The sequence below is a fragment of the Podarcis filfolensis genome (assembly GCF_964270895.1).
Source record: "Podarcis filfolensis genome assembly, chromosome: 3".
NCBI lineage: Eukaryota > Metazoa > Chordata > Lepidosauria > Squamata > Lacertidae > Podarcis > Podarcis filfolensis.
In genome coordinates, this window is record NC_139606.1 from 110,358,827 (window position 1) to 110,385,422 (window position 26,596).

At 48.3% G+C, this 26,596-nt stretch overlaps 1 protein-coding gene across 4 annotated transcripts in view; it reads left to right on the plus strand.

The window, feature by feature from the left end:
• Window positions 1–26,399, plus strand: part of SPTBN1 (spectrin beta, non-erythrocytic 1) — a 235,250-nt gene extending 208,851 nt beyond the window's left edge. For 2 of the 4 annotated variants that reach the window (XM_083604697.1, XM_083604699.1), the window contains 11 exons: window positions 403–777; window positions 2,354–2,598; window positions 3,398–3,536; window positions 4,278–4,362; window positions 5,781–5,977; window positions 6,522–6,625; window positions 7,636–7,699; window positions 15,844–16,082; window positions 17,809–17,982; window positions 21,784–21,826; window positions 24,874–26,399. In XM_083604697.1, coding sequence (XP_083460823.1) covers window positions 403–777; window positions 2,354–2,598; window positions 3,398–3,536; window positions 4,278–4,362; window positions 5,781–5,977; window positions 6,522–6,625; window positions 7,636–7,699; window positions 15,844–16,082; window positions 17,809–17,982; window positions 21,784–21,826; window positions 24,874–25,086 — 1,878 coding nt within the window. In that variant the 3' untranslated portion in view covers window positions 25,087–26,399. The remainder of the gene's footprint in view (window positions 1–402; window positions 778–2,353; window positions 2,599–3,397; window positions 3,537–4,277; window positions 4,363–5,780; window positions 5,978–6,521; window positions 6,626–7,635; window positions 7,700–15,843; window positions 16,083–17,808; window positions 17,983–21,783; window positions 21,827–24,873) is intronic. The other 2 variants (XM_083604698.1, XM_083604700.1) reach the window with 1 other exon arrangement.
• The last annotated feature ends 197 nt before the right edge of the window (window positions 26,400–26,596 follow it).

A 26,596-nucleotide genomic window follows, 5' to 3' on the forward strand; every position in this document is an offset into this window, starting at 1 on the left:
TTTGATTGAATTTCCACTGAAATGAGGCTCCATTTTAATGTTTTAATGTATTTTAATCTTGTTTTTAAAGCTGTATTTCAATCAATTGTTTTTATATTTGGTGTTAGCCGCCCTCAGCCCGGTCTTGGCTGGGGAGGGCAGGGTATAGATAAAATTTATTATTATTATTATTATTATTATTATTATTATTATTACTACTACTACTACTACTACTACTACCACTAACATCCATATATTCCACATATCTGACTCCTCTTCAGCTTCTGGTACAGTCTCGTGTTGCTGATGTCAGTCTCTTTTCGAACATCACTGATGCTGTAATGTATTGTTACCCAAGCAAGCTGGAAAGTGGCCTTCCACTTGATTTGGAGCCCATTTCCTTAACGGCCTCTCTCTTTCCAGATGTTGCAAGAGAGGTTCCGCGAATTTGCCCGGGACACCGGCAACATTGGGCAGGAGCGTGTGGACACCGTCAACCACATGGCCGATGAGCTCATCAACTCCGGACATTCTGATGCCGCCACCATCGCCGAATGGAAGGACGGTCTCAACGAGGCCTGGGCTGACCTCCTGGAACTCATCGACACCAGAACGCAGATCCTGGCCGCCTCTTATGAACTGCACAAATTTTACCACGATGCCAAGGAGATCTTTGGGCGGATACAGGACAAACACAAGAAGCTGCCCGAGGAGCTTGGGAGGGACCAGAACACGGTGGAAACCTTGCAGAGGATGCATACCACGTTCGAACACGACATTCAGGCCTTAGGGACACAGGTGTGCATGCTGAGACAGTATTTCTTAGCACAGCCCCCTTAATGCAGGGATCTACGTGGTTTCAGGTGGTCAAGAAAGAAGATTGTGCATTGATATGGGCTGCCAGCAGCTCTCCTTTGTTTTCTGGTCTTCTAGGGTGGTCCCCCGTGGCTGCCCACCAACCTCAATCTACTTTTAGCTACTCCTACCTACCTGCCAAGGGATTCGGGTGGCGCTGTGGGTTAAACCACAGAACCTAGGACTTAATGATCAGAAGGTCGGTGGTTCAAATCCCCGTGACGGGGTGAGCTCCCGTTGCTCGGTCCCTGCTCCTGCCAACCTAGCAGTTCGAAAGCACGTCAAAGTGCAAGTAGATAAATAGGTACCACTCTGGCGGGAAGGTAAACGGCGTTTCCGTGTGCTGCTCTGGTTCGCCAGAAGCGGCTTAGTCATGCTGGCCACATGACCCGGAAGCTGTACGCCGGCTCCCTCGGCCAGTAAAGCGAGATGAATGCCGCAACCCCAGAGTCGGTCACGACTAGACCTAATGGTCAGGGGTCCCTTTACCTACCTGCCTTCTTACAATTAGCTAAGGGGGTAGCACATAGCAAGCTTCCTCCTCCATAGACTCAATGCTGCCCTCGTGGAACTCAGCCGCTCCTGCTGTTGGGCAGAATGAGACAGTGCCTCAGGTGGCAAATGCTGGGGGTTGGGTAGTGGTGGTAAAGTGTCGGAGGGCACAGCTGTGTTTGTGTGCCACACAGCCATCCCTGTGCCACCTAAGCTGGTCTGTTGCCCTCTGTCCCCATGTTCAAGTAAGATTCATCAGTCAATCTGATCGGCTTCCGTATGTGGAATCAGGCGAGTGCCATCTTGTCCTTTGCCTCAGGCAGTAAAATGACTTGGGCTGGTCTTGGTTGCCCATATGTCTTAAAGCTTATTGTTATGTCTGCCGGCGTGGTTGCTCGAGAGTGGACAGGCAAGACCCCCACTGGTCTTTTCAAAGGCTTTATTATCGGTGCAAAAACATTCACAGTGCAGGATGTCTTACTCAGTCACTAGCAGAATCCGGGAGTGGGCAGTCCTTAAACTTTCCCCAGCAGAGTAGTCTTTTGACCCCCATCCTATGCCTCCCCTCTCTGCGCGTAAACCGACTGCGCAGAGAGGGGGTGGGCAGAGGGAGACCTGCCTCCCCCCCCACTTTGTCCATGCTCGGTGCTCTGGATCTCCCTTGCATCCTCCGAGCCCTGCACCCCTTCCCCACTAGAGACGGGGCTTCCCTCCTCCGCGGAGGAAGTGCTGCTTCGCACGATCTTTGGAGGCTCCCTGTAACCCAACTGCCCTCCCACCTCTCGCCTCTGAGCTGATGGCAGTTCCCTGACACTTATCTTCGCAGTCATAAGGGCTAGGAACTTGGTGGTTGGTTCTTGTTTTGAAATAAGAAGCCAAGGTGGTCAGGAAGCTGAATTCTGTCACATTCTGCAACATTGCTCATCTCCCAGGTTTTGCAGCCTAGTTGCAGCCCTGGCTATAATTCCATAGCAGGCCTTCCAACAATCGCGTTGGCTGATGGGCTTTCTCTTTCTTCCCTCGCCAGGTAAGGCAACTGCAAGAAGATGCCGCCCGCCTCCAGTCTGCTTACGCTGGAGACAAGGCCGACGATATCCAAAGGCGTGAAAATGAGGTTCTGGAAGCGTGGAAGACCTTGCTTGATGCCTGCGAGGGACGCAGGGTCAGGCTGGTAGACACCGGGGACAAATTCCGCTTCTTCAGCATGGTCCGAGATCTCATGCTTTGGATGGAGGATGTCATTCGCCAGATCGAAGCCCAAGAGAAGCCTAGGTAATGTGCAGGGCCGGATTTAGGTTTGATGAGGCCCTAAGCTACTGAAGGTAATGGGGCCCTTTATATTTCCAGCTGTCCTTTGTCAACAACAAATTGTTGCTGCTGTTTTTTGTGTTGAATATATGCTATATGGTAATTTATTGACCTAATAGGTACCTAAAGCCGTTTGCACATGCAGAATGTAGGCACCCTATATATAGAAATGAGGAAACCAGTGATATTTTAGGGAGCAGGCTAGCAGGCAGGGCCCATTACTTACATCATAGGAGCCTACACAACACAAAACACTGTTGCCGTATGTAGGTTTTGTTTTATTTGTTTTTTATCTTACATTTTGGAAATGTACATCCAGGTTTTTTTTCCTTTAAATTTTTTGGGGGCCCCAAGAGAGTGGAGCCCTAAGCTATAGCATGTTTAGCTTATACATAAATCCGGCACTGGTAATGTGGAACAACAAGCCAAATGTTTAGGGCTAGGCCTCTAGCTGTGTCCGTGTGGCTGTTGCTGTTGAGGCCTACCTAGCATTCTTGAAGCATAATGTTGGGATTGAACTGGACTCAGGAGGCTTGAGTTCAGATCCATTCTCAGCCAGTAACAAACTTGCTGCTAACTCTCCACCTCAGTTTTCCTGTCTGTAAAATGGTTATGAGCCCCACCTACAGGTGGAGGTTGCACACCTGAGGATCACAGGCTTACTGCCTCCATGAGAACTAGGCTTCAGTTTCTGTTGGCGGTGGGCTGCAAAAGCATTTAATAAACAGAGCGTGCGACTTTCTGAACCACCGTTTCGTTTCAGGGATGTTTCCTCCGTAGAACTGCTGATGAACAATCACCAGGGAATCAAAGCAGAAATAGATGCCCGTAATGACAGCTTTACAACTTGCATTGAGCTGGGCAAATCGTTGCTGGCGAGGAAACACTATGCGTCAGAAGAGGTACAGTGTGCTTGCTCTCTGCAACTATGCAGGAGTGGTGGTTGAGAAAACAATGTATAAGGATCACCGTTTCAGACCTAAGGACCATCTATATTAATTGAATCTAGGTTTTGTTATGTATCTTGACTTCATCAAAGTGCTTTGCATTCCCTTCTGTTGACCCTACTTAATGGACTCTGTCTGTCGTGGCGATCTAATGTATCCTATTTTATTGATCTAATTTATCCTATCCCATCAATCTGACTTCCTAATATAATCAATCCCTTTTTATTACTCTATCTTAGCTAATCTATTGTGTCCTGTCCTATCTAATATGTCATACCTATACTATTTTATTCTATCTAATTAATCCTATTGTTTCTATCTCTATTGCTCTGTCCCATCCTATCTAATCTAATCAATTTACACACCAGCTCTGCTCATGCATGCTACTGACGCGTTCTCATAGTGCTCCTCCCCTCCTTCTCCTCCACAGACAAAACAAACCAGAGTCTATTGTCGCATCATCCCAAACCAAGGCTCGTGTTGTTTCCCCCCACCCTCCCAACAAACCCCCTCCCCTACCAGATCCAATGGACACTGTCCACCAGTGACTAGCAAGTAACCTGGATGTGAAACACAGAGCCTGCTTTTCCTAACATGATCCCAGATGCCAGATGCAGCTCTGTTAAAGTCAAATATGACAGAAGAAGAAGAAGCCTCTAGTACAATGCTAACATTCCATTCTTTTATTCCTTGCAGATCAAGGAAAAGCTATTGCAGCTCACAGAGAAGAGAAAAGAAATGATTGACAAATGGGAAGACAGATGGGAGTGGCTGAGACTGAGTAAGACCCAACCCCTTGTCTGTCTTATTAGAGCAATGAGATCTTAGAGCAATGAGTTTTTTTAAGGCGGCAGTCTTTCCTGAGTGTTGTCGGCATTTTTTAATACACGGCCAGGAGTGTATGCGGTTTGCCGTTGTTGCAAAGCTGGCGATGTGAACACCGAAGACATATGGCAAGCACAAAGCCAGCCACTTAAAAGCCACCTTTGCAATTAAGCAGTATATTAATTAATAAACAACAACAACAATAATAATACAGAATGGGAGACTGAAACAAAGGGACGTATCAGTAGGGTTGTTGCTGTCGTTTAGTCGTTTAGTCGTGTCCGACTCTTCGTGACCCCATGGACGAGAGCACGCCAGGCACTCCTGTGTTTCACTGCCTCCCACAGTTTGGTCAAACTCATGGTGGTAGCTTTGAGAACAGTAGGGTTAAGGGAACCCAAAGGCTTGCAGAGATACAACCAAGGGGGAGAACTGTAAGAGGAAAGAACCCAAAACGTTTCCGAGCACAATTCAAAGTGCTGGTGTTGACCTTTAAAGCCCTAAACGGCCTCGGCCCAGTATACCTGAAGGAGCGTCTCCACCCCCATCGTTCTGCCCGGATGCTGAGGTCCAGCGCCGAGGGCCTTCTGGCGGTTCCCTCATTGCGAGAAGCAAAGCTACAGGGAACCAGGCAGAGGGCCTTCTCGGTAGTGGCGCCTGCCCTGTGGAACGCCCTCCCATCAGATGTCAAAGCGATAAATAACTACCTGACATTCAGAAGACATCTTAAGGCAGCCCTGTTCAGGGAAGTTTTTAATCTGTGATATTTTAGTGTAATTTTGGTTTCTATGGAAGCCGCCCAGAGTGGCTGGGGAAACCCAGCCAGATGGGCGGGGTACAAATAATAAATTATTATTATATTATTATTATTAAAACAGCCAGTGTGGGGAGTGGGCATGCTCAGCAGCCATGGAATGCTGGCTTAAGTGTTGGAGGAGTAGGGAAAAATTGAAAGCCAGGGCCCTCCGTATGGTGATGAATTCCAGCTCCCATCCACCCCAGCCAGACTGCCCACTGGTCAAGGGTGATGGGTACCCAACAACAAATGGAGAGCTGTAGTTTCTCCACCCCTGGTCTAGATACATGGAGTGTCCATTCAACGCAACATGGGACCTTAGGGAGAAGGACAGATCATTGATGATTATTTCTGGCTTCCTTTGTCCACCATGGGGGTGTCCCTGGGTGAAAATATATCGGTGACACTTTAGGACATTCCCAAAGGATTGGTTTAGTACCAGCCTGATGAAACAGGAGCCCCAAGAGCTAGGAGAAAGGTGCCATGTCTTTAAGAAAGCGCCTGCCTTAAGAGGCTAGGCCTATCATTGCACAGCGCTTGCTGGCCCTGAGCACCTGACGTTTCTGCCTTTGGCCTAGTTTTGGAAGTGCACCAGTTTTCGAGGGACGCCAGCGTCGCCGAGGCCTGGCTGCTGGGGCAGGAGCCGTACCTGTCGAGCCGCGAGATCGGGCAAAGCGTGGACGAAGTGGAGAAGCTCATCAAGAGGCACGAAGCGTTTGAGAAGTCCGCCGCAACTTGGGACGAGAGATTTTCGGCGCTTGAAAGACTTACTACGGTGAGTCGCAGGAGCCATTTCAGGGACGCATGTGCTCACGCACGATGGCTTTGTTCTAGCTCCTATTGCTGGGAGTCACAGAGCTACAGTGGTACCTCTGGTTACGTACTTAATTTGTTCCGGAGGTCCATTCTTAACCTGAAACTGTTCTTAACCTGAAGCACCACTTTAGCTAATGGGGCCTCCCGCTGCTGCCGCACCACCAGAGCACGATTTCTGTTCTCATCCTGAAGCAAAGTTCTTAACCTGAGGTACTATTTCTGGGTTAGCGGGGTCTGTAACCTGAAGCGTATGTAACCCGAGGTACCACTGTAATATGTTACAGAGCTAAATTTAGATTCTGGTAGAAATAAACTGAATGATTTCCTGTTTTCTGCGGGCGGGGGGAATAGTTGAACTTTATCCCCTGAGCCAATCCAATCCAACAGCTAATCAGGTTCTTGCAGGAGTGGCATGTTGAGGGAGCTAACAAGGATCTAAGATGGCTGACATTTCTGAGAATGGAGGGACCCTAAAGTTGCACTGTTTCTTCTCTGCTCCCCAGTTGGAATTGTTGGAAGTACGTCGACAGCAAGAAGAGGAAGAGAGGAAGAGGCAGCCTCCTTCTCCGGAGCCAAGCCCCAAGACCGGAGAGGAGTCTCAGCAATGGTAAGCAGCAGGGCCGGATTTAGGTTTGATGAGGCCCTAAGCTACTGAAGGTAATGGGCCCCTTTACATGTCCAGCTGTCCTTTGTCAACAACAAATTGTTACTGTTTTTTGTGTTGAATATATGCTATATGGTGATTTGTGGACCTAATAGGTATCTAAAGCCATTTGCACATGCAGAATGCAGGCACCCTATATATAGAAATGAGCAAACCAGTCATATTTTAGGGAGCAGGCTAGCAGGCGGGGCCCATTACTTACATCATAGGAGCCTACACAACACAAAACACTGTTGCTGTGTGTAGGTTTTATTTTATTTGCTTTTATCTTATATTTTGGAAATGTACATCCAGTTTTTTTCTTTTATTTTTTTTTGGGGCCCCCAAGAGAGTGGGTCCCTAAGCTATAGCTTGTTTAAAGGTAAAGGGACCCCTGACCACTTGGTCCAGTCATGGCCAACTCTGGGGTTGCGGCGCTCATCTCGCTTTACTGGCCGAGGGAGCCAGCGTACAGCTTCCGGGTCATGTGGCCAGCATGACTAAGCCGCTTCTGGCGAACCAGAGCAGCGCACAGAAACGCTGTTTACCTTCCCACCGGAGCAGCACCTATTTATCTACTTGCGCTTTGATGTGCTTTTGAATTGCTAGGTGGGCAGGAATAGCTTGTTTAGCGTATACGTAAATCCGGCACTGGTAAGCGGCAGCATTGGGTAGTCCAGAGAAGTTATCAGAAGCCTTTTATCAGCCCAAGGCCTGGATTTCCTTTGGGACAATCTTCCAAGGGCCAGAGGCAAAGGTGGGCAGTGCAATCCAACATGGCTGCCAAGGCACCCCGACAGGAAAGAAGTGTGTGCCCCCAGAATGTGTGACAGAGACCAGGCTTCTGCAGCTCACCAGGGTTTTCTTCAGTGTGCCTGGATGCCTATGGCAAATGGCCTGGTCTACAGTGTTGCACCTGCGCTTCTCCTTTCCAATCTCTTTCTCACTTTCTCTCTCTCTCTCTTTCTCAACAGGGATGGCACAAAAGGAGAGCAGGTATCCCAGAATGGTTTGCCACCAGACCAGGAATCTCCTCGGGTTAGTTACCGCTCCCAAACCTACCAAAACTACAAAAACTTTAGTGGCAGATGGACGGCTAGTGACCGGCCTCGTTCTGGACATTGAAAGACGCAGAGCGGTTTGCAGAAGGCCATGGGCTGCTTTTTCTCCCCTGTTCCTCCCCGATTTGCCGGCCCTCCAAATTCCCTTTACTGCTTCTCTCCCACTGCAACCACACACCCCGCCGCATTCAGCTTGTGTTCAGTTGAGTCGCCATCACACCCAGCCACTCTCTCCAGTGCCCATGTAGGCACCCTCAATTTCCTCAACTCTAAATCCTTTCAAACGCCTTCAAGGCTCCCCCCACCCCACCCCGGTTGCACTGCGACTGTCTCAATGATCTTTTGTTGTGAGTTTTTCATTTTGTTAATAGCTTTTGAGATTTCTGCCGCTAAAGCCGCCCCATTTGTGTGAGTAATTGAGATGTAATGAGATCTCATCGTTGCGGAAGACGAGAAATAGAGACCAACAGGTACGATGTCCCTACCTGTACTAACGGTTTTGAGCCAGGAAGCCAGTTGCGATATCAGCAAATGCCTTCAGGCGCACAATCCAGCCCTACAGAGAGAAAGCAGTCGGCAGATGCGGATATGTAAACTGGGGGTGTGGAATTCAGAGTCAGGGAGAACCATCTGCACCAAAAGAGCAGGTGTGGGGAAGCTTTTTCATCCCAGGGGCCACACTACGCTCTGCGCAACCTTATGAGGGCCGCATGTCCATGGTAAGCGGTCCGAGAGGTGAAAAGCAGGCAAGACCAGAGGGAGAAGTGGGTGGAGTAACAGATACAGCTGTTAGTAGTGTGCTGGCTGCAACCCAGCCGTGCAAAAGTCAGACGTTTCTCAACATGCATCCACAGTCCTCTGTCCTCTATCCAAAGAGGCATTATCACAATTCAAGGCCAAACTCCAGCCAGGCAACAGCATTACAGGGCCAGTGAGGGGACATGGCTAGGGAGAGTGCTGAGGGCCGGTTAGAAAGCCCTGGAAGGCCATATTTTGGCTCTTGGGCCTGAGGTTCTCCACCCCTGACCTAGAAGTTAGTAAGTTGTTGAACATTCCAAGCAGTGTGAACCCAGCAACCGCCAATAAAGCTTAAATGGAAGGACGCTACAAAATTAGTAGTCAGTGTGATCTTACTGTATCGGCAACCTGTTCCAGTGTTCCTCTTCCCTAGCCAGTGAGTTGGTTATTTGGTGCAAAACCCCATTGAAAACCACGGGACTCTCTTAGTCCTTTTAAAGTAGGGCCTGGTTGGAGGGGGGAGAGAGAAATCCATGCAGATCATGTGAGGCTGAACACAAAACAACCCTCTTCACCTCCTGTGCAGAAGCAGGTCTTCTTCACAGCATCTTTCAGGCTGCCCTCCTGAACACAGTTACTAGGGAGCAAAGCTTATTGCACTCAATGGGATTTAATTTCCAAGGAAGCATGTTTATTGCAATCTGCAATAAAATAAAATAAATGCCAAAGGGCCATTAAAACTGAGTTTTAATAGTGTGAGCATCCCTTGTTCCTGTTGCTGGGACTGTTTGTTCCCAGTTTTCCGCTTTTCCAAGCAAGTTAAGCCCTGGGGGGGGGGGGGAGAGGGACCTTGAACATCTGCCTTGCCCATCCCTCCTAGCATTGCCTCCGGTACATATATCGGGAAAGGAAGAACCTTCATTTTCATATGCTCACCTGTAACACAGAGATAAAGAAGATGCTTGCCTTTCCCATGCGCTGGCCCTCAACATTCTACCTGAGGCACATGGGGAGCTCAGTGCCTTGATGCCCAGCTTGTTTTCCATCCTATGGCAGGGGTTGGGGGACACTTATCAGCCGAGAGCAACATTCCCTTCCATTTGGGGGGCAGAGGTACTTGCCAGCGGTGGCAGGAGCCAGAGGCTAAAGTAGGTGGGGCAATGAGTGAACATTTTACCTCTGCACAGTAGGCTAGTTTCTACATTCTCTCTCACACACATAAACCCATCTCTGTCCTCTACCGGGGGAAGCAAAAGGCATTGCCAGAGTTCGAGGACACATTCCAGCCAGGCACCGACACTTGGCCCTGCTGGGTCTAAGATTCTCCCCACACCCTACTAGGCTGCAGAGACCTTGGCTTTTTCCATGACTTCAACCCTTCGCATTCCTAGAAGTGTAAGGGGATAAGGGGGTGGGGAGAGTAGGAAAACGTATTAATAGTGAAGGGAAACAGAAGGTGCATCCTCTTTGTTTATTTAATTATTATATTTCTATCCCATCTTTATTCCAAAGTGGCATACATGATTCTCTTTCCCTTCCTCCCCTTTTAATCCTCCCAACAGCCCTTTGAGGTTGCACTAGGTTGAGGGGCTTATACCTTTAAGGCTGATTCATAGCCCATATCTGAAACCTCTGCTCACTGACTCTAAGGCCAGGGGTGGAGAAACCTGTGTCTTCTGCAGATCTTGCTAGACTCTGCGTCCCATCGCTCTGACCACTGGCTGTGCTGGCGAAGGTTGATGATGGGAGCTTGAGTCTTAACAGCACCTCGGAGAGTCGCAGGTTCATAATCCCCTGCTCTCATTTCCCCCCCTACGAAAGGAGAAGTGCAGGTTAGGGAAGAGGAAAGGAGCCCTTAACAAGCGTGAATCTGCTATTGCACGTTTCCAGTATTATTACATTTGTATCCCACACAAGGAACTCAGCCTTGAGGTAGATTAGGCTGAGAGGTACTACTCAGTTACCTTCTCGGTTGAGTGGGGATCTTAATTTGGGCTCCATATATCCAAATGTCAACCCTCTAGCCCAGTCTTAGCCGGATGTTGTTGATCAACAGAGCTCCCATCATCCCTGATTATGGCAGGGGCTCATGGGAGTTTGAGCCCATCAATTTCTAGAGGGCAGCACATTGACTACACCTGCTCTAGACACTTCCATTCTGTGTCAAGGTGGGGAACAGAGGATGGTGACCATAGTATCAAATTACAGATTTTTGGAGTAGTGGTAGGGTGGCAACATTATTCTCTTCAAGGAATTCTGGGGATGTAGTTCCGTGGGGGGCTAAGGCAGTAGCAGAGGCTGTAGCAGAGACTTGTTTGGATTATTTGGAGAGAATTAATGACAGTTGATGTGAGTCTATCTGCTGCTACTGTAGGAGGAGGAAGGTGAGGTGTTTAAAGCCCTCAGTGAAGCCCAGGGGTCATCTGGCAATCTTCACCTCTGAATTAGGACCATCAATCCACATGAAAAGACACATTGAAAGAGTAGAGAAATTCCACACTTTTAAAGGGGGGGTCTTCTTTAACCTCCCTTGATTGTGGGTAGCGATAAAGATTGCTAAACATGCGCTCTGGGGTTGCAACTTCAGATTCAGTAATTTTGCACAAAAGTGGCATTAAGAAGACTTTTTGTTTACATAAACTTGGATTGTAGCCTAGTCAATGGGTGGTTGCCTCAGCTGGTAAAGGTAAAGAAGAATTGGCATTTGTTAGACTTCTCCAGATTTATTGTAGTTTTGCCATTTTTCAATACGGCCTTGGTTTCCTCCCATGAAGAATTTCTGCTGCAATCTTTACCACTGGTATAAGGGTTAGTTAGTTATTAACCTTTATAATTAGCAAACCACACTTGATAAATCTGGTTTCCCTTTGCTGAACCTCCGAGTCTACATTAAGGTGTACCGGTTATCAGTTTAGTTTCTCAAAGTGTACCTGGCAACATTTGTGAGGAGTGAGAAGGCTAGGATTTTATTCTTCCATGCAACCATGTCTTTCTTCATTATCATACATGTCTCTCTCTCTCTTCCTCCCCCTCTCATCAGGATATCACCGTATAACTTCTTAATTCATGCTCTTTAGATTTCCTTATATCAATGTGTTGACATGTTTTGGTGCTTCCTTTACACCAGTTCTAGGTTGCTGCCCCTCAAAGTGCATTAAACCCTGCAGGAACCAGAGATGCCTTTTTGACCCTTGGCCAGGCAAAGGGACTGTTCCAAACCTGTTCTATCCTGTAGCCAAAAATGCCTAAGGGATGCTCAGTTTCCTCATATAATGGCAACATAGAGCTCTAGCATTCAGGGGAAAACTGGAGGAAAAGATACCTCAAACCTGAATCTCAGGCAGCGAAGGACACTGCAGTCCTCTCTTTTTAATAGCTGCCTTTATTTTTTTTGGTTCCGAAAAATTGTGGCATTTCACAGAACAACGCGTGGGTTGTCATTCCCTTACGCAGATCCCTTGATTCCTCATCTAACAGTACAGAGGCTCAAGGAGGTGGACGACTGAATGTAGATCTTGATTCATGCACTTTGAAAAGGAAACTCGGGGGGAGCAGGGATGTATTCCATGTTGCGTCCCCCGCTGCTGTGTTGCATCAGGATTTAAATACCTCAAGAATCAGCTAACAAACTCAGCTGACTTGCAGTTAACCTTCCAATGATGACAACGTGTATTCATAACATGCTTGTGTCTATCTGTTGTTATTGTTAACCATTGTCACCCATGGTGTTTTGTCTGCATGCTCAAAGCATGTTTCCATTAAAGTTTTGTTTAGCTCTTATTATTTCCCCATGCATCATTTCCATACATGCTTGTTATTGTTTTTGTTGTTATTATTATTATTATTCTGTTCATTGCGGAAACCGTTTCTGAAAGCGGGCTGCAAAAACACTGAAAAGCAACAGCTTTGTTCATAATCTTAACAAGATGGCTGTGCTGCAGCGAGCTAAAGCCAGATCCGCAGCAGTCTTCGCTTGCATGAGCACAAGTGCCTTCCCTGTGCTTCGTTCCCTAGTCTCTGCCAGTGCAGGCAAGCAAGCCCTGGGCAACCCAGGAGTCGGATGAGCAGCCATGGAAGTTGCCAGGAACAGGCAAGAATACAGAGGCTGTGTGTCTGGCTCTCAGGTTTCCCTCGGACTTGACCCACTTGTACTGCTGGGAAGGTGGCATTACCACAATGCACCGTATTTTTCGCGCCATAAGACGCACCTAGTTTTAGAGGAGGAGAACAAGGGGGAAAAAAGTTCTCTCCCTCTCTGCTCAGCGCCTCTCCAGCAAAGCAGGAGGAGAAACGGAGCCCCTTTCATTTCTCCTCCCGCTTCGCTGAAGGGGTGCTGCACAGAGAGGGAAAGCTGTGCAGCGGCTCTCTAGCAAAGCAAAGCCAGGAGAGCAAGAGGGATCGATTCCTCTTGCTCTCCTGGCTTCAGGGATAGCTGTGCAGCCTGCATTCGCTCCATAAGATACACACACATTTCCCCTTTCTTTTCAGGAGGGGGAAAGTGTGTCTTATAGAGCGAAAAATACGGTGTAATATTGATGGCCTGGTTTGCAAATATAGTTGATTCTCAACAAAATTCCTTTATTTTTCCCAGTTGGTGGAATCTGAATGGAGGAGCTTCCAGCAGTGGAGCCTGGTCCTTTTTGGTGAATCGGGCACTGCCCCACCAACCTTGGTCTGCCCTCCTTGTGCCACCACCAGTTGCCCTCCTACTTGCAGCTAGGCCAACGGGGCCTGAACTGCATGTCACCTTCCTCCTCTCCTGCCTCAGTGCTGCACTTGTAAAACTCAGCCGAGAGGAAAATGAGGACAGAAGTTGAATTAGTTGGCTCTTGCCTCCCATTGGCTCTGGCTATGCCTGTCCTGGGCTCTGGGTCCACCTTCTGTTGGTCTCCCCACTTTCTGCCCTGCCAGTCCCAAGGGGCACCGGCCCCTGCTGGCTCCCACAAGTCTCTCTTTTTACATTCCCTGCTCTAATGCAGTATATTCTCTACCAGCCTTCCCCAACCATTGTGCCTACCAGATCACTTGGTCTATGACTCCCATCAGCCCTAGTCAGCATGGCGATGGTCTGAAACATCTGGAGGGCACCAGGTTGGGAAAGCGTACTCTATACCTAGAGACCTCTGACTTAACGGCTCTTGCCCATTCATTCAAAACCTCCAAGGAAGCGAATTCAAGTGTCTCTACCACGGAAACTCTGGTTCCATTATTTGATTTCTCTCTTACTAATCCTAGGAAGTTTCCCCTAGTTTTTGAGCAAAGCCCACATTCTCCGAATCTCTCATCCCCAAGTGAGACTAATCACAAAAACCACAAAACTAAGAGTTAACACGGTGGGGGGAGTTACGCACATTAAATTTAGTTCAGGATTTGGGTTCCCTCCTAGGACATTAAGTTATTTCATAAGGGGAGAGGGGGGTTGATACTGTCCAGCAAAACTTGACCTGGTTCTTGGTTCAAAGGATTGGGGTGAGGTGAGCTTTTTTTAAAAAAAAAAAGGCTCTGGGTAGCTTGCAGTGCAATCCTGCAAATGTCTACTCAGAAGTAAGCCCCACAGAGTCCAGTAGTTCCTATTTCCATATAAGAGAGTGTAGGACTGCAGCCTTAGAAAACAGCAGAATCTGATACATATTTAACCAGCTGTAAATCCCATTGTTTCCAGTGAAGTTGAGTTCACTAGGAGTAGGATTGTGGCTGAAAGCTGGGAGGGAACGGGTGCACTGAGCCTCCCAAAGGAGGGAGTTTCAAACTCGGGTGCCACTACCTAGAAGGCCCTACCCCATGGATGACTGGAGGCCTTTAGCATTTGGCCAACGTACTGGAATGGGAGTCAATGGTACCAGCCACCTTTCCCAAGGATCAGCCCAAGCAGTTGTAGCAAAAGTAGAAGATGTACAGCTTGCTGCGTAATAATTCTGCTGCTTCTGAATTGTCTGAATCCTGGCCGGAGCAGCAAAAAGTGTCTTTTAATTACTGTGTCCTTGGCGAATCCTTGCTTGTCCTCGATGTGAAAAAAATTAAAAAATGGCGCAGAGTGTTTGTAATCTACTACTAGAGCATTGAGCGGTGCTGGGCTTTAGTAACTTGCTAATAACCACAATCCCTACACTCCTCTGCGGGCTGCTACCAGTGGCTTTTCTGCGGCACAGAATTCCAAGTCCCGACTCCTTTAATCAATGTTATCCGTCCCACCTGGGACCGAGCCACTGTTGCAAAAGATTAAAGTTTCAGGATTCCGGTTGTAAATGATTTGGGTGATGAAATGGCTGCTGAAGACATCAAGGATCTGCCCAGTCAGAGCTGGCCCCACTAGGCATCTCAGTTACAGTACAGCAGGCATCGAGACCGGCAAGGCGAGAGATGGCCAAGGCCTTGGTTCTGTCTTTGTCTTGGGGGTAAATAGACGTGTGGAGTTGAGTGGTTGTAGTGTTTTCCTGGCTCCTTTAACACCCAATCCGACCCACCCGATTCCAAAGTCCGACGATAAGAGACTTTGAGATAAATTAACGTTTTAACTGTCCACCCTGCCTTGTTCCACCTTCCTCTCCCCTCTAAACCTGCCTGTCTTTGACGATCCAAGCTCTTCTAACTAGGAGGGGGGACATGATGAAATTGCATGCTGCCCTCGGATATTCCCCACCAGTTTCTGCATGTTGTCTTCTGATTATGTTGTCACCTTGGGGATGGGTGTGATGGAGTGGGGGAATTTGCAGGTGGGTCCGGGTCACATCGGGGTGCTTCTGTGAATGCTGTTAGCAGTACTCTTTCCACTGGCTTAATGCATCTATAGAGGTACTGCATAGTCCCAATGGCAGTAACGTTATAGATGCATTGAAAGGCGGCTGACGTGAATCAGTTGGATTTCCCCTCCTTTTTTTACGATCTTTCTGAACTTAACAGAAGTGAGATTCTTACTGTTGCAATATTGGAACAGTCAAAAATGCTTGCAGTGCGGCCAGAATCCTGGGCCCAGTTTCTTATTCCCAGTTACGGAACAGCAAAGAATTGCGTTCTCTATAGCCTCTTAATAGAGAAGTCCTTGTTGCATGTACAGTTTGCCTTTGCTCAATCATGGCATTTTCAGGATTTGATCAGCAAAGCCAAGAGCGGTAAAACTCTCACAGATGGGTTACCCTCTCCCTTTCTCCTGTTCCTTCACCTCTATCAATTGGGTACTAATCTAATGATACCATTCTAATTCCTCCAGCCCTCTGTTTCTTCAATGGGGAGGGGGCGAGAGTAGTTTTACTAGAACCCCCTAGGCTTTGGTACACAGCCTTGCAAACGGAACATTTAAGATGTTCTTTGATTAAACGAGAAAGTGCTGCGTGCAACAGCCTTGCCGCCGGACAGCGGCTGACGTGTCCCGCTCTTGTTTCTTAGATGGGAGAGTCGAGGGAAGCCAACGAAATGGTCAATGGAGCAGCGGACCAGAGGACAAGCTCCAAAGAGACCAGCCCCGTCCCTTCGCCGACGGCCGATCGCAAAGCCAAGGCTGGCCTCCAGGCCCAGACAGCAGCCACCCTCCCGACCAAAACGCAAGAAGCCCCTTCCACTCTGATGGAGGGCTTCTTGCATCGCAAACACGAATGGGAGTCACACAACAAGAAGGCTTCAAACAGGTTTGTTCGGTTCGCTCCGTGCTTCTCCACCTCTGGAGGATCCCCAGAGCTCCGGTTTGTTCTTCCTTCATGGTATGCAAGTGGGTATCATTGCCGCTTCATCACTGGATCCCCCCCCTTGAGTTTCTCCTTTATCCTTCCCCCACCCCTATTTCCTTATTTCCCACCAACCTCTTGTTATAGGCTTGCCACCACTAAGGCTTCTGGCCCCAAACCCCCGATTCCCATATCATTTGTTTTCTTGTTCCCTCCTTACTTGCTCAAAGGGCGAGGGCTGCCCCCTCCAAATCTCCTTTTCTCCTCTCCTCTTCCTTTGGACGCTGCTTTAGAGGGCGCTGTCCCGCTCTGCACTGTGGCCAGGCTCCACGGGGGTGTAGGACAAGGTGAGGTTCGAGCTGGAGGCAGGCTTCAGGCTGTGCTCGGGGAAACATGGGCCCCTGAAGTTGCCCCAGCAAGGAACGAGCTGAAACGAGGGGCTGTACCTTTGCTGACTCCGCCCACCAGCGCCCCCTGTTCCGCATGCAACTACTAATCTCGCTACTCCCCTCCCCAACCGCGTTTCTTTCTTCTGTTCCGCGGTCCCACTTTGCACCCCTGTCTTCACTTCCACCCCATGCCTGTGCCTCCTCGCCTCGCCTTCTGTGCAACCTCCCTTGCACACAGACACCCCCCACCCCACCCCCCGATAATCTCCTGCATCTTCCTTCTCCCATACATTGCAACCTCCGAAGTATCCACTTCGTGGTCCCTGTTCCTGCTTCCTGCTCACTCTGCAAGCAGGGCGGAATGTGTGTCCCAAAAATTCCTCTCTGCTCTCCTGCATTTCTCCGCTTTCCTCTTTCTGACTCTTCCTGAAGCCTAAGAATATCCTCCCTTAGCGTTGTCACTTCCTCTCTGCATGGCTGAAAGGAGAGGGGTGACCGCCAGCCATCCTGTCCTATTGCAGTGGCCCTCCTGCAAAGACTCACACAGACAGGGTGAGCATTCCAGGTTCCTGCTCACAAGGATTCACACTCAAAATGCCTCAAGGATTTTTGTTGTCAAGCGGCATGCGCATAATATAAATAAACTGAATTTATTTATCTGTTGATAGATTTGATTTTGGTCCTGTTATATCTCAGATTCTTACAGCATCACACACTCTTTCCCCCCTGGTTTTGCTGGCTATTTTCGTCTTGAAATGTAGAGGTTTTAACTGGATTGGTGGTTTTCATTGCATCCTGCTAGTTTCGTGTCAGAATCCTTTATGGATCGAAAAAGGCAAGATAGAAATAACCAAGTAAACAATGCTGAATAAATGATGCATCCAAGTTGATAGCTTTCAGACTTGACAGCTTCCCCTCTGAAAACACTCAGCATGTTTACTTCCAAATAGTGCTGATATTTATCTGCCCTCTCTCAAAATATCAGCGCTGGGTACAGCAATATAGAAACATTTTAGAAAACCATTAGGCGCAGCACATAAAATCATTAAGATGCAAAAACCCTAATGGCATAGCATTGAGAAATCTCTTTTTGCTCTTCTGTTCTCTCTGTCTCCCTCTCCCTTTTGTAACAGAGCTGTGTTGTGCAAACTTCTTGCCCATAAACCTGTTTTATCTTCTCACAGAAAAAGAGCTTTGATTTGCTTATGCAATGCTGCAGCGTTAGAAAAGCAAGGAGGCAGCTGCGCTTATCCGCGACGGCGGCCTTAATGCTTGCCTTGTTATTTCATTTGTCTCCCAAGATCCTGGCATAACGTCTACTGTGTCATTAACAAGCAAGACATGGGCTTTTACAAAGATGCCAAGGCTGCTTCCTCGGGCATCCCCTACCACAACGAGATCCCCGTCAGCCTGAAAGAAGCGGCATGCGAAGTGGCGGTTGAATACAAGAAGAAAAAGCATGTGTTCAAGCTAAGGTAAGGCACCTCTTCCTGCAGGAGAAGGAGAGAGAGAGAGAGAGAGACTTTTCCTTTTCCCCACAGGGATGGGAACTGATAGTTCCCAGGCGCCCTGCACCAGCGGTTTGCAGACATTATCCACATCCACCGATCTTCTGAGCAACTGCATTCACTGTAGGAATAACAGAGATGACAGGAGGTTGAATGCAGGTGAGCTGTTCTGAATCATGCTGGCAAGCGTGCTCCAAGCAAGCTGCCAGCTAGCTCTGCCGAGACTCCTTTTATTAGTCAACAGAAGTCAACAATTGGAAACAGTAGTGAAACCACCCTGAACTTAACATATTTCCATCTACGCACATTTCTAGCGTTAGCAAATACACGTGTCAGCAGGTGCTTCCCTTGAATGTTCCCCGATACTTGATTACGTCTGTGTTCCCTGCCATGCTCCAGCCAAGCGTTATGTCTAGTAAACAAATCTGCGAAAGGACAAAAGGTCGGGGGGGGGGAACCCTGTTTTCTAGGCAAGAAGGCAAAAGGTCAGGGAAAGCAGGCGCAACACTCCTTGACATACTGTTGCATGTCTGGTGCCAGGTTTGCCTTCGCAAAGCGGAGCGTTGCCTCCACAATTCACAGCACAACCCCTGGGTGCTGCAGATGATATGGCCCTCTAGAAATGTCCCAAGATCAGTTCACAGGGGATATCTGGGTTGGGCCTCGTTCTTTCCCTTTAATTCCTCTCTTAAGGACTTTAGGGGACGCGGGTGGCGCTGTGGGTTAAACCACAGAGCCTAGGACTTGCCGATCAGAAGGTCGGCGGTTCAAATCCCCGCGACGGGGTGAGCTCCCGTTGCTCAGTCCCTGCTCCTGCCAACCTAGCAGTTCAAAAGCATGTCAAAGTGCAAGTAGATAAATAGGTACCACTCCAGCGGGAAGGTAAACGGCATTTCCATGCACTGCTCTGGTTTGCCAGAAGCGGCTTTGTCATGCTGGCCACATGACCCGGAAGCTGTACGCCGGCTCCCTCGGCCAATAAAGCGAGATGAGCGCCGCAACCCCAGAGTCGGCCACGACTGGACCTAATGGTCAGGGGTCCCTTTACTTTTTAAGGACTTTAGAATCATAGAATCATAGAGTTAGAAGGGACCCTGAGGATCATGTTGTTCAACTCCCTGCAATGCAGAACTATGCAACTGTCCTGAACAGGGATCGAACCTGCAACCTTGGTGTTAGCAGCAACACACTCTAACTAACTGACGTATCCAGGCTGAAGAGCCTGACTGCTAGATCAGGCCGAAGACCCATCTAGTCTAGCATCCTGTTCCCACTGTTGACCAACAGGATGGCTATCTCCCTACTTGTGATTCCCAACAGTTGGTATTCAGAGGCCTACTGCCTCCAACAGCGGACCTACTCAAAAACCATTCTCTTCCAAAACTTGATAGGCTTGGTAAACTCTTGACATGTTTTGTTAGCGTATATCAGCCTTTCTCAACCTTGGGTCCCCAGATGTTGCTGGACCACAACTCCCATCATCCCTCGCTAGCAGGACCAGTGGGCAGGGATGATGGGAGTTGGGGTCCAACAACATCTAGGGACGCAAGGCTGAGAAATGTTGGCGTATACGGCTCCAGAATAGGACCTTGCTTTTTCCCCTATCATCCCATGTTACCATGAAGGTGTTCCAAAGCTGCAAAGGACTGCCATCAGCATATCGATTCGAGGTCCCAGAGTCGCCAGGATCCTCTTTGCAATAGAACAAAAAGAGATTGCAGAAGGGTCTCTTTTGGAAGGGCTTTGAAATGGCAAATGCAACTCAGTGTAAGGTAGCAAAGTAATATACACTGGAGCAAAAAAATCCTCATATGGATGCTGCTTGTGGTCTCCCCACAAACATCTTAATGTCCTCAGCTCTTCTACTTGCAACGGTACCACTGCAGTGATTTTTGATTCTCTGTGCTGCAGGCATCAGAGAGGGTAGCATCCCTGCATTGCAGGGGGTTGGACTAGATGACCCTTGGTGTCCCTTCCAACTCTCCAGTTCCATGATTCTATGATCTATGATCTCTAGCTTCTCCACCACACCAGCCACAGGTTTGTGACTTCAGCAGCAGTACCTTTTGGGTCCTCGTTCTCCCCCTGCCCTCACCGTTTGGCTTTCCGAGCACAGACAGCAATAGCTTGTCTCCCAAGCGGCAGGGCAGCCTCATCCTGCGTCTCTCCCTTCCATGGCACCTTGCATTAAATGGTTCAGCATTATCGTAGCCCTAAGCAGACAAGGCAAAGCAAGGAAGCCTTATCTAAGCAGTTCACAAAGGCAGGGAGAGATTTTTACGCTTATTAAAATAGCAGAGAGCAACAGAGAGGCACCCAACCCATAAAGCAGGGAGGCAATTGACGCTTTCGGAAATTGTGAAGGTTCTTCATTGAAGCCAAAGAGAGTCCGAATGAGCAAGGATTTCTAGTTCTTGCATCTCATTGAGACTGAGCATCCCATCACTTTCCCCTGCTGAACCATAGTTTAGCATTATGTAGATGAGCCTGAACAAACTCAGCCAAAGCATTGGACTTCTGCACTCCCCCATCTCCTCCCACCAGTCAGCAGGAGGACCTCTGCTTTAGATCTCAAATCTCATCAGCTCTTGCCACCATGGACAATGGTCAGGGAGAGCCACCAATTCCTCCCACCCCGGTGATCTTCGGGTTATGTGCAAACATGACCAACCATCTTTTTTAAAAAATGGAAAAAAAGAAGAAGCTGGGATTTTCTGCACACACAGCACCACGTCTTTCTCAGTGTCCACCAAGCCATGATCATGTAGGTGCAGCTTAAATTTTTTTAAAAAAAATTCTTCAGGCAGTGACAAAACACTGCAAATACAGGAGTGGGGGAGGCTGGTTTGTAAGAACAGAGAAAGCCACAACAATTGAAAGCGAGTCTTGGATTCTCCAAACATCCATAACATCCATATACTTCTGCCAAGTGCACAAATGTTTAAACCATTTGGAGGACCAACATCTCCTACAGGGACCTGTCTGCCCACGGGGAGAGGACCATCTCTATGTCCTGCTGCCGCTAGATGCCTGGCTGGTGGTGCCCAGGTTTTGGAACTCCTGCCGGAAGGATCCGCTTGACTCCCACCATCTCTTGCCCATTGGCTATACTGGCCAACGCTGGTGGGAGTTGTAGTCCCAGACATCTGGAGGGTACCAGGTTGGGGGAGACTGCTATAAGGGGCCCTTGGTGGGCTTCCTAGAGACATTTTATTCGCCACTATGGGAAATGGATGCTGGACCACATGTCCAGATGTTTGGGACTACAACTTCCATTGGCCATGTTGGTTGCGGAAGATGAGAAGTGGAGGCTACAATGTGGAGGCCACCACCTTGGTTTCCCCAACAGGCTCTTTTTATGTCCTTACTCGGGAGTAAACAAGCACATGAACTTTTCTCTGGCTATGGTTTTATAGAGAGCAGTGCCTTGTAAGATCTTTCTGCAGAATTCAAAGAATAATGCAGGAAGCATGTTGCATTTGCTTTCCTGGGACTGCCACAGTCGCCCAGCCTTGTGTGGCAGCTGGCATGTCAAAGGCAGTGGCAGGGCTCCACCCTAAAATGGGAACACATGCCCCATTGGGATGGAGCACACAAGGACGTGTCAGGGTACGCACAACGCCTCTAAAACTGGGGTGGGCAGTACGCCGACCACGAGCCTTTTGCGGGGTTACTGGTGCAAAAAGAACAAGGTCCTCAGTTCCTGTTGCTCCCGATTGGTTGGCAAGAGCAGCTTCTTTATCCTGATGTTGTCGTTCTGAATTTCAGGTTAACTGACGGCAATGAGTATCTCTTCCAAGCCAAAGACGATGTAAGTTTCTGTCCCTTGTTGGGTTCTTCTTCTTTTTCTAAAGTCATGTTGGTGCTACTGGTGTCTTGCTGTCACCGCGATCTCCTGAAGCCGCATTCTGCATAAAGCAATAGGACATTGGAAGCTGCCATTCACCAAATCATCAAACTCGCTACTGTTGATACTGCTTGGCATTCCAGACTGGGCACCTCTCCTGGCCCTCCCTGGAAATGCCAAATATTGAACCCGAATCATGTGCGTTGAGCAGCAGCCCTTCTCCTTTTGAAATAATAATAATAATAATAATAATTTCATTATTTATACCCCGCCCATCTGACTAGATTTCCCCAGCCACTCTGGGCAGCTTCCAGGAAAATATAAAAACAATAAAACGCCAAGCATTAAAAACGTCCCAGTACAGTGTCTACTGAAGTGTTTTCCAAACTTGGGTCTCCAGCTGACTACTAATTCCCACCATTTCTGACCACTGGACCTGCTAGCTAGGGATGATGGGAGTTGTAGTCCAGCAAGAGCTGAAGACCCAAATTTGGGAAACACTGGGCTTCTGGCTTGACAGACACCTTCGCTCTCCACATATGTGTTATGATATCGCAACGCCAGACAGCTTTGGAATTTCTGTTGTGATGGGCACACACGTTTCAGGGGGTGCTTGCAGAATTTTTGCGGTGATGAGAGTGGGGGACGTAGTCTAAGCTCTACAGTCTCCACTGACCTTTATTCCAAGATAACCAACCCCTGGAGGGACGCGGGTGGCGCTGTGGGTTAAACCACAGAGCCTAGGACTTGCCGATCAGAAGGTCGGCGGTTAGAATCCCCGCGACGGGGTGAGCTCCCGTTGCTCGGTCCCTGCTCCTGCCAACCTAGCAGTTCGAAAGCACGTCCAAGTGCAAGTAGATAAATAGGTACCACTCTGGCGGGAAGGTAAACAGCGTTTCCGTGCGCTGCTTTGGTTTGCCAGAAGTGGCTTAGTCATGCTGGCCACATGACCCAGAAGCTGTACGCTGGCTCCCTCGGCCAATAAAGCGAGATGAGCGCCGCAACCCCAGAGTCAGCCACGACTGGATCTAATGGTCAGGGGTCCCTTTACCTTTACCTTTAACCAACCCCTAGGTAAATCTCAGGAAGCCATGGAGTCTCAAGGAGGTTGGAGTGGGGCTGTTTAAAATGTATGGTGTGAAAGTTGCCTTAGTTCACCAGAATCCCTTAAGCCAGTGGTTTTTAACCAGTGTGCTGTGGCACCCTGAGGTGCCTTGAATGATAATCAAGGGTGTCGCAGGCAACACTGGCCTCTGTCCCTCTTTCCTTCCCTCCCTCCTCTGATGCCCTCTTATGTGTCTGCCTCCCAAAGGCTTGTGTGGCTGTTTGCTGCAGCAGAGCTGACTGCAAGCTCCCCAGGTAAATGGTGCCTCTGGGACTGGCCAGGGGGCACTGGTTGCCAGGAGCTGAGGCGGCCTTGGCGTAAGCAAGCAAGCGGGTGAGGGAGCCCAGATGGTCAGTCCACCAGCACTTGCTGTTGGGAATGGACAGACAAGTGGGAGGCCAAGCAGGCAGGCACTTGCTGTGTGCATGGCCTGCCTGGAAGCTGAGTGCCCGGTGCTGAAGGGGAACCTTTCCACCATGCAAGCCCAGCAGCGCCCACTGCTGCCACCCAAAGTAAGGTGCTGGCCTCACGTTCTTCTTTGGCCAGTCTCCGTTGGGCCACTAAGGCTGGGGCCACCCTCTTCCCAGGCCTCTGTGGGAGGAGACAACTCTCTTTGGGGTGGGGTGGCTCAGAGACCAGGGGCGGCAGCAGCGGCTGCCCAGAGGACCCCCAAGGAAAGGAGAGGAGGCTGAGGGAACGCTCCACAAGGGAGGGTGTTCGAGAAAGGGTGAGAGGCTGTCAGCTCTGCAGGCAAGGGGTGACGTAACTGGGCTCCTGAGCCCCACAGGGGTGCGGCAGGAACATAGTGCCCCCTGGCCAGTCCCAGAGGCACCTAGGACCCTCATACCTACAGGACCGCCTCTCCTGGTATGTCCCACGGAGGACCTTACGGTCTTCAAATAAAAACATATTGGAGGTCCTGGGCCACAGGGAGGTTAGGCTGGCCTCAACCAGAGCCAGGGCTTTTTCGGCCGTGGCCCCGATCTGGTGGAACACTCTGTCACAAAAGACTAGGGCCCTGCGGCCCTTGACATCTTTCCGCAGGACCTGCAAGACAGAGCTGTTCCACCAGGTCTTTGGCCAAGGCACAGCCTGACCCCCTCCTTCGGTAATCCTCACAGAACTCTAGCCCAATGGCTGCCATTAATTTGATTTTGAATTGATTTTAGAATGAATTGATTTTAGAATACATTTCAATTACAGTGGTACCTCGGGTTAAGTACTTAATTCGTTCCGGAGGTCCGTTCTTAACCTGAAACTGTTCTTAACCTGAAGCACCACTTTAGCTAATGGGGCCTCCCGCTGCTGCTGCTGCTGCTGCTGTGCCGCCACTGTGCAATTTCTGTTCTCATCCTGAAGCAAAGTTCTTAACCCGAGGTACTATTTCTGGGTTAGCGGAGTCTGTAACCTGAAGTGTATGTAACCCGAGGTACCACTGTAATTGATTTTATGTAAACTGTGTTACTTTTATTGTTGTTAGCTGCTCTGAGCCCGGCTTCTGCTGGGGAGGGCAGGATATAAATAAAAAATTATTATTATTATTATTATTGTACAGTGGTACCTCGGTTTTCGAACGTAATCTGTTCTGGAAGACTGTTCGACTTATGAAACTTTCGAAAAGCGAGGCGCAAAGAGCAGCCTGCAAATTCAATAGAGAGAAATGGAAAAAAAACTCAGCAAAAGCCATTGACAGAATACATTTTCTTCCGGGTTTTTGGCGTTTGAAAACTGAAACGTTTGGCAACGGAGACTTTCGAAAATCGAGGTACCACTGTAGTTGGTTACAGGAACCATGGGCACAAAAAGATTGAGAACCTCTGCCTTAAGCTATTTATTTTGGGGCTCCATGAAATCTCTCTCTCTTTTTAAACACCTTCCTGTTGTGCCTTCCCCCCCCCCCCCACAGGAGGAAATGAACGCATGGATCCAGGCCATTGCCTCTGCGATCTCGGACAAAACCGAGTTGTCCACAAGCACACACAGCACCCCAGCGACGAGCCGCGCCCAGACCCTGCCAGCCAGTGTGACAATAACCAGCGAGTCCAGTCCTGGCAAGCGGGAGAAAGAGAAAGAGAAAGACAAAGAGAAGAGATTCAGCCTTTTTGGGAAAAAGAAGTGAACTCCCTCCTATCTTTTACACGCTGCACCTCTCTCGACCGTTCCAGTGGAATTCCAGCATGCAAGCTCAGAACCAATACATTACTCTCTGTGCCTAATGTTCCTCAATGTGATTTAATTTTTTTAAATTTTTTTATTTATAGAGCATTTAAAACAAAACAAAAAATACACAAAAAGATTCTAAAGTTACAAATACGTCTGAGGTGCATTGGGCAGCTTCTGAGTAAAAGAGAAGAGCCAGGATTTTTTTCCTTTCGTTGTTTTCCTTCCTTTTCTTTCTCTGGTTTTTTCTTTCTTTCCTTTTTTTTCTTTTTAACGAGGTTAATGTAGATTAGATCTTTACTATTTAAACTGTTCCTCGATTTTTTGAGGCTGTCTTGAAAAACAACAGTGCCCCACCCTGCCCCAACCCATCACTATTTTAGTGTTAATGGAATACAAGGTGCTTGCAAAGTTCCTTAGCCCACACAGACAGACACACAGAAACACTTTTTTCACTTCCGTCTGAGGTTGTCGTGCTGAGCCTTGGCTACTTGGTTCTCCCCACTGCGAATCTAACCCTGGTAAATGAAATGGTGGCATATTCTCTTCTACCGTGACAAAGAGTGCAGCTCAACATTTAACGTACAGGCCAAAACCATTTCTATATCCGGGCATCTTGTTTATGTGAACTTAAAACATGGACGAGATGCTTTCCCCCCCCCGTCACCGCCCCCCCCCCGCCAAAACCCCACATCCGGCAACGACAGTTAAGAATGTTGGTATTGGAAAAAAAGAAAGAAAGACTTAGCATACTGATAATGGTTTTAAATAATCTGTAATTTTGATTTTTTTTTTTTGCTGAAATACATTATATCGTATGTTTCAGATAATTCTAGTAAAAAAAGTATAATAAGGCTAGATGTATAATTAAAAAAAAAACAAAACCCTTTAAAATCATCGATTAAGTGTAAAAGTGGAACTGAAGCATTTACTGGAAGAAAAAAAAAACAAAAACAAAAAAATGTTACTCCAATGGTTAACTTGCTTGTCAGCAGCTACACTGTGTTATAATTTTGCTACATTACCTTTTGCTCTTTGATACATAGTGTGCATTTCTCTGTCACTGTAACTATTGTAATGAACAATTTTCATCTTACTGCACAATCAGAAAAAAAAGAAAAGAAATACATTTAATAGGAATGACTTCTCAATGACTGGGACTGTAGTCAGGATAGTACTGGAACTGGCTTTCGGTTGTATGGAACTGTACCTCTAGACTTTTACCCTATCTGTTAAATATATGCTATGTCATTAAAATGCTTTTAAAACTAACCCTGGTATGTTCAGATTCCTGCTTCCTGCTTCTCCCTTTAAAAAGTGGGTGGAGGAACCAGATATTGATTTGGGGAGGGGTAGGGTGCGGGTGGCGCTGTGGTCTAAACCACTGAGCCTAGGGCTCGCCAATTGGAAGGTCAGTGGTTTGAATCCCCACAATGGGGTCCCTGCTCCTGCCAACCTAGCAGTTTGAA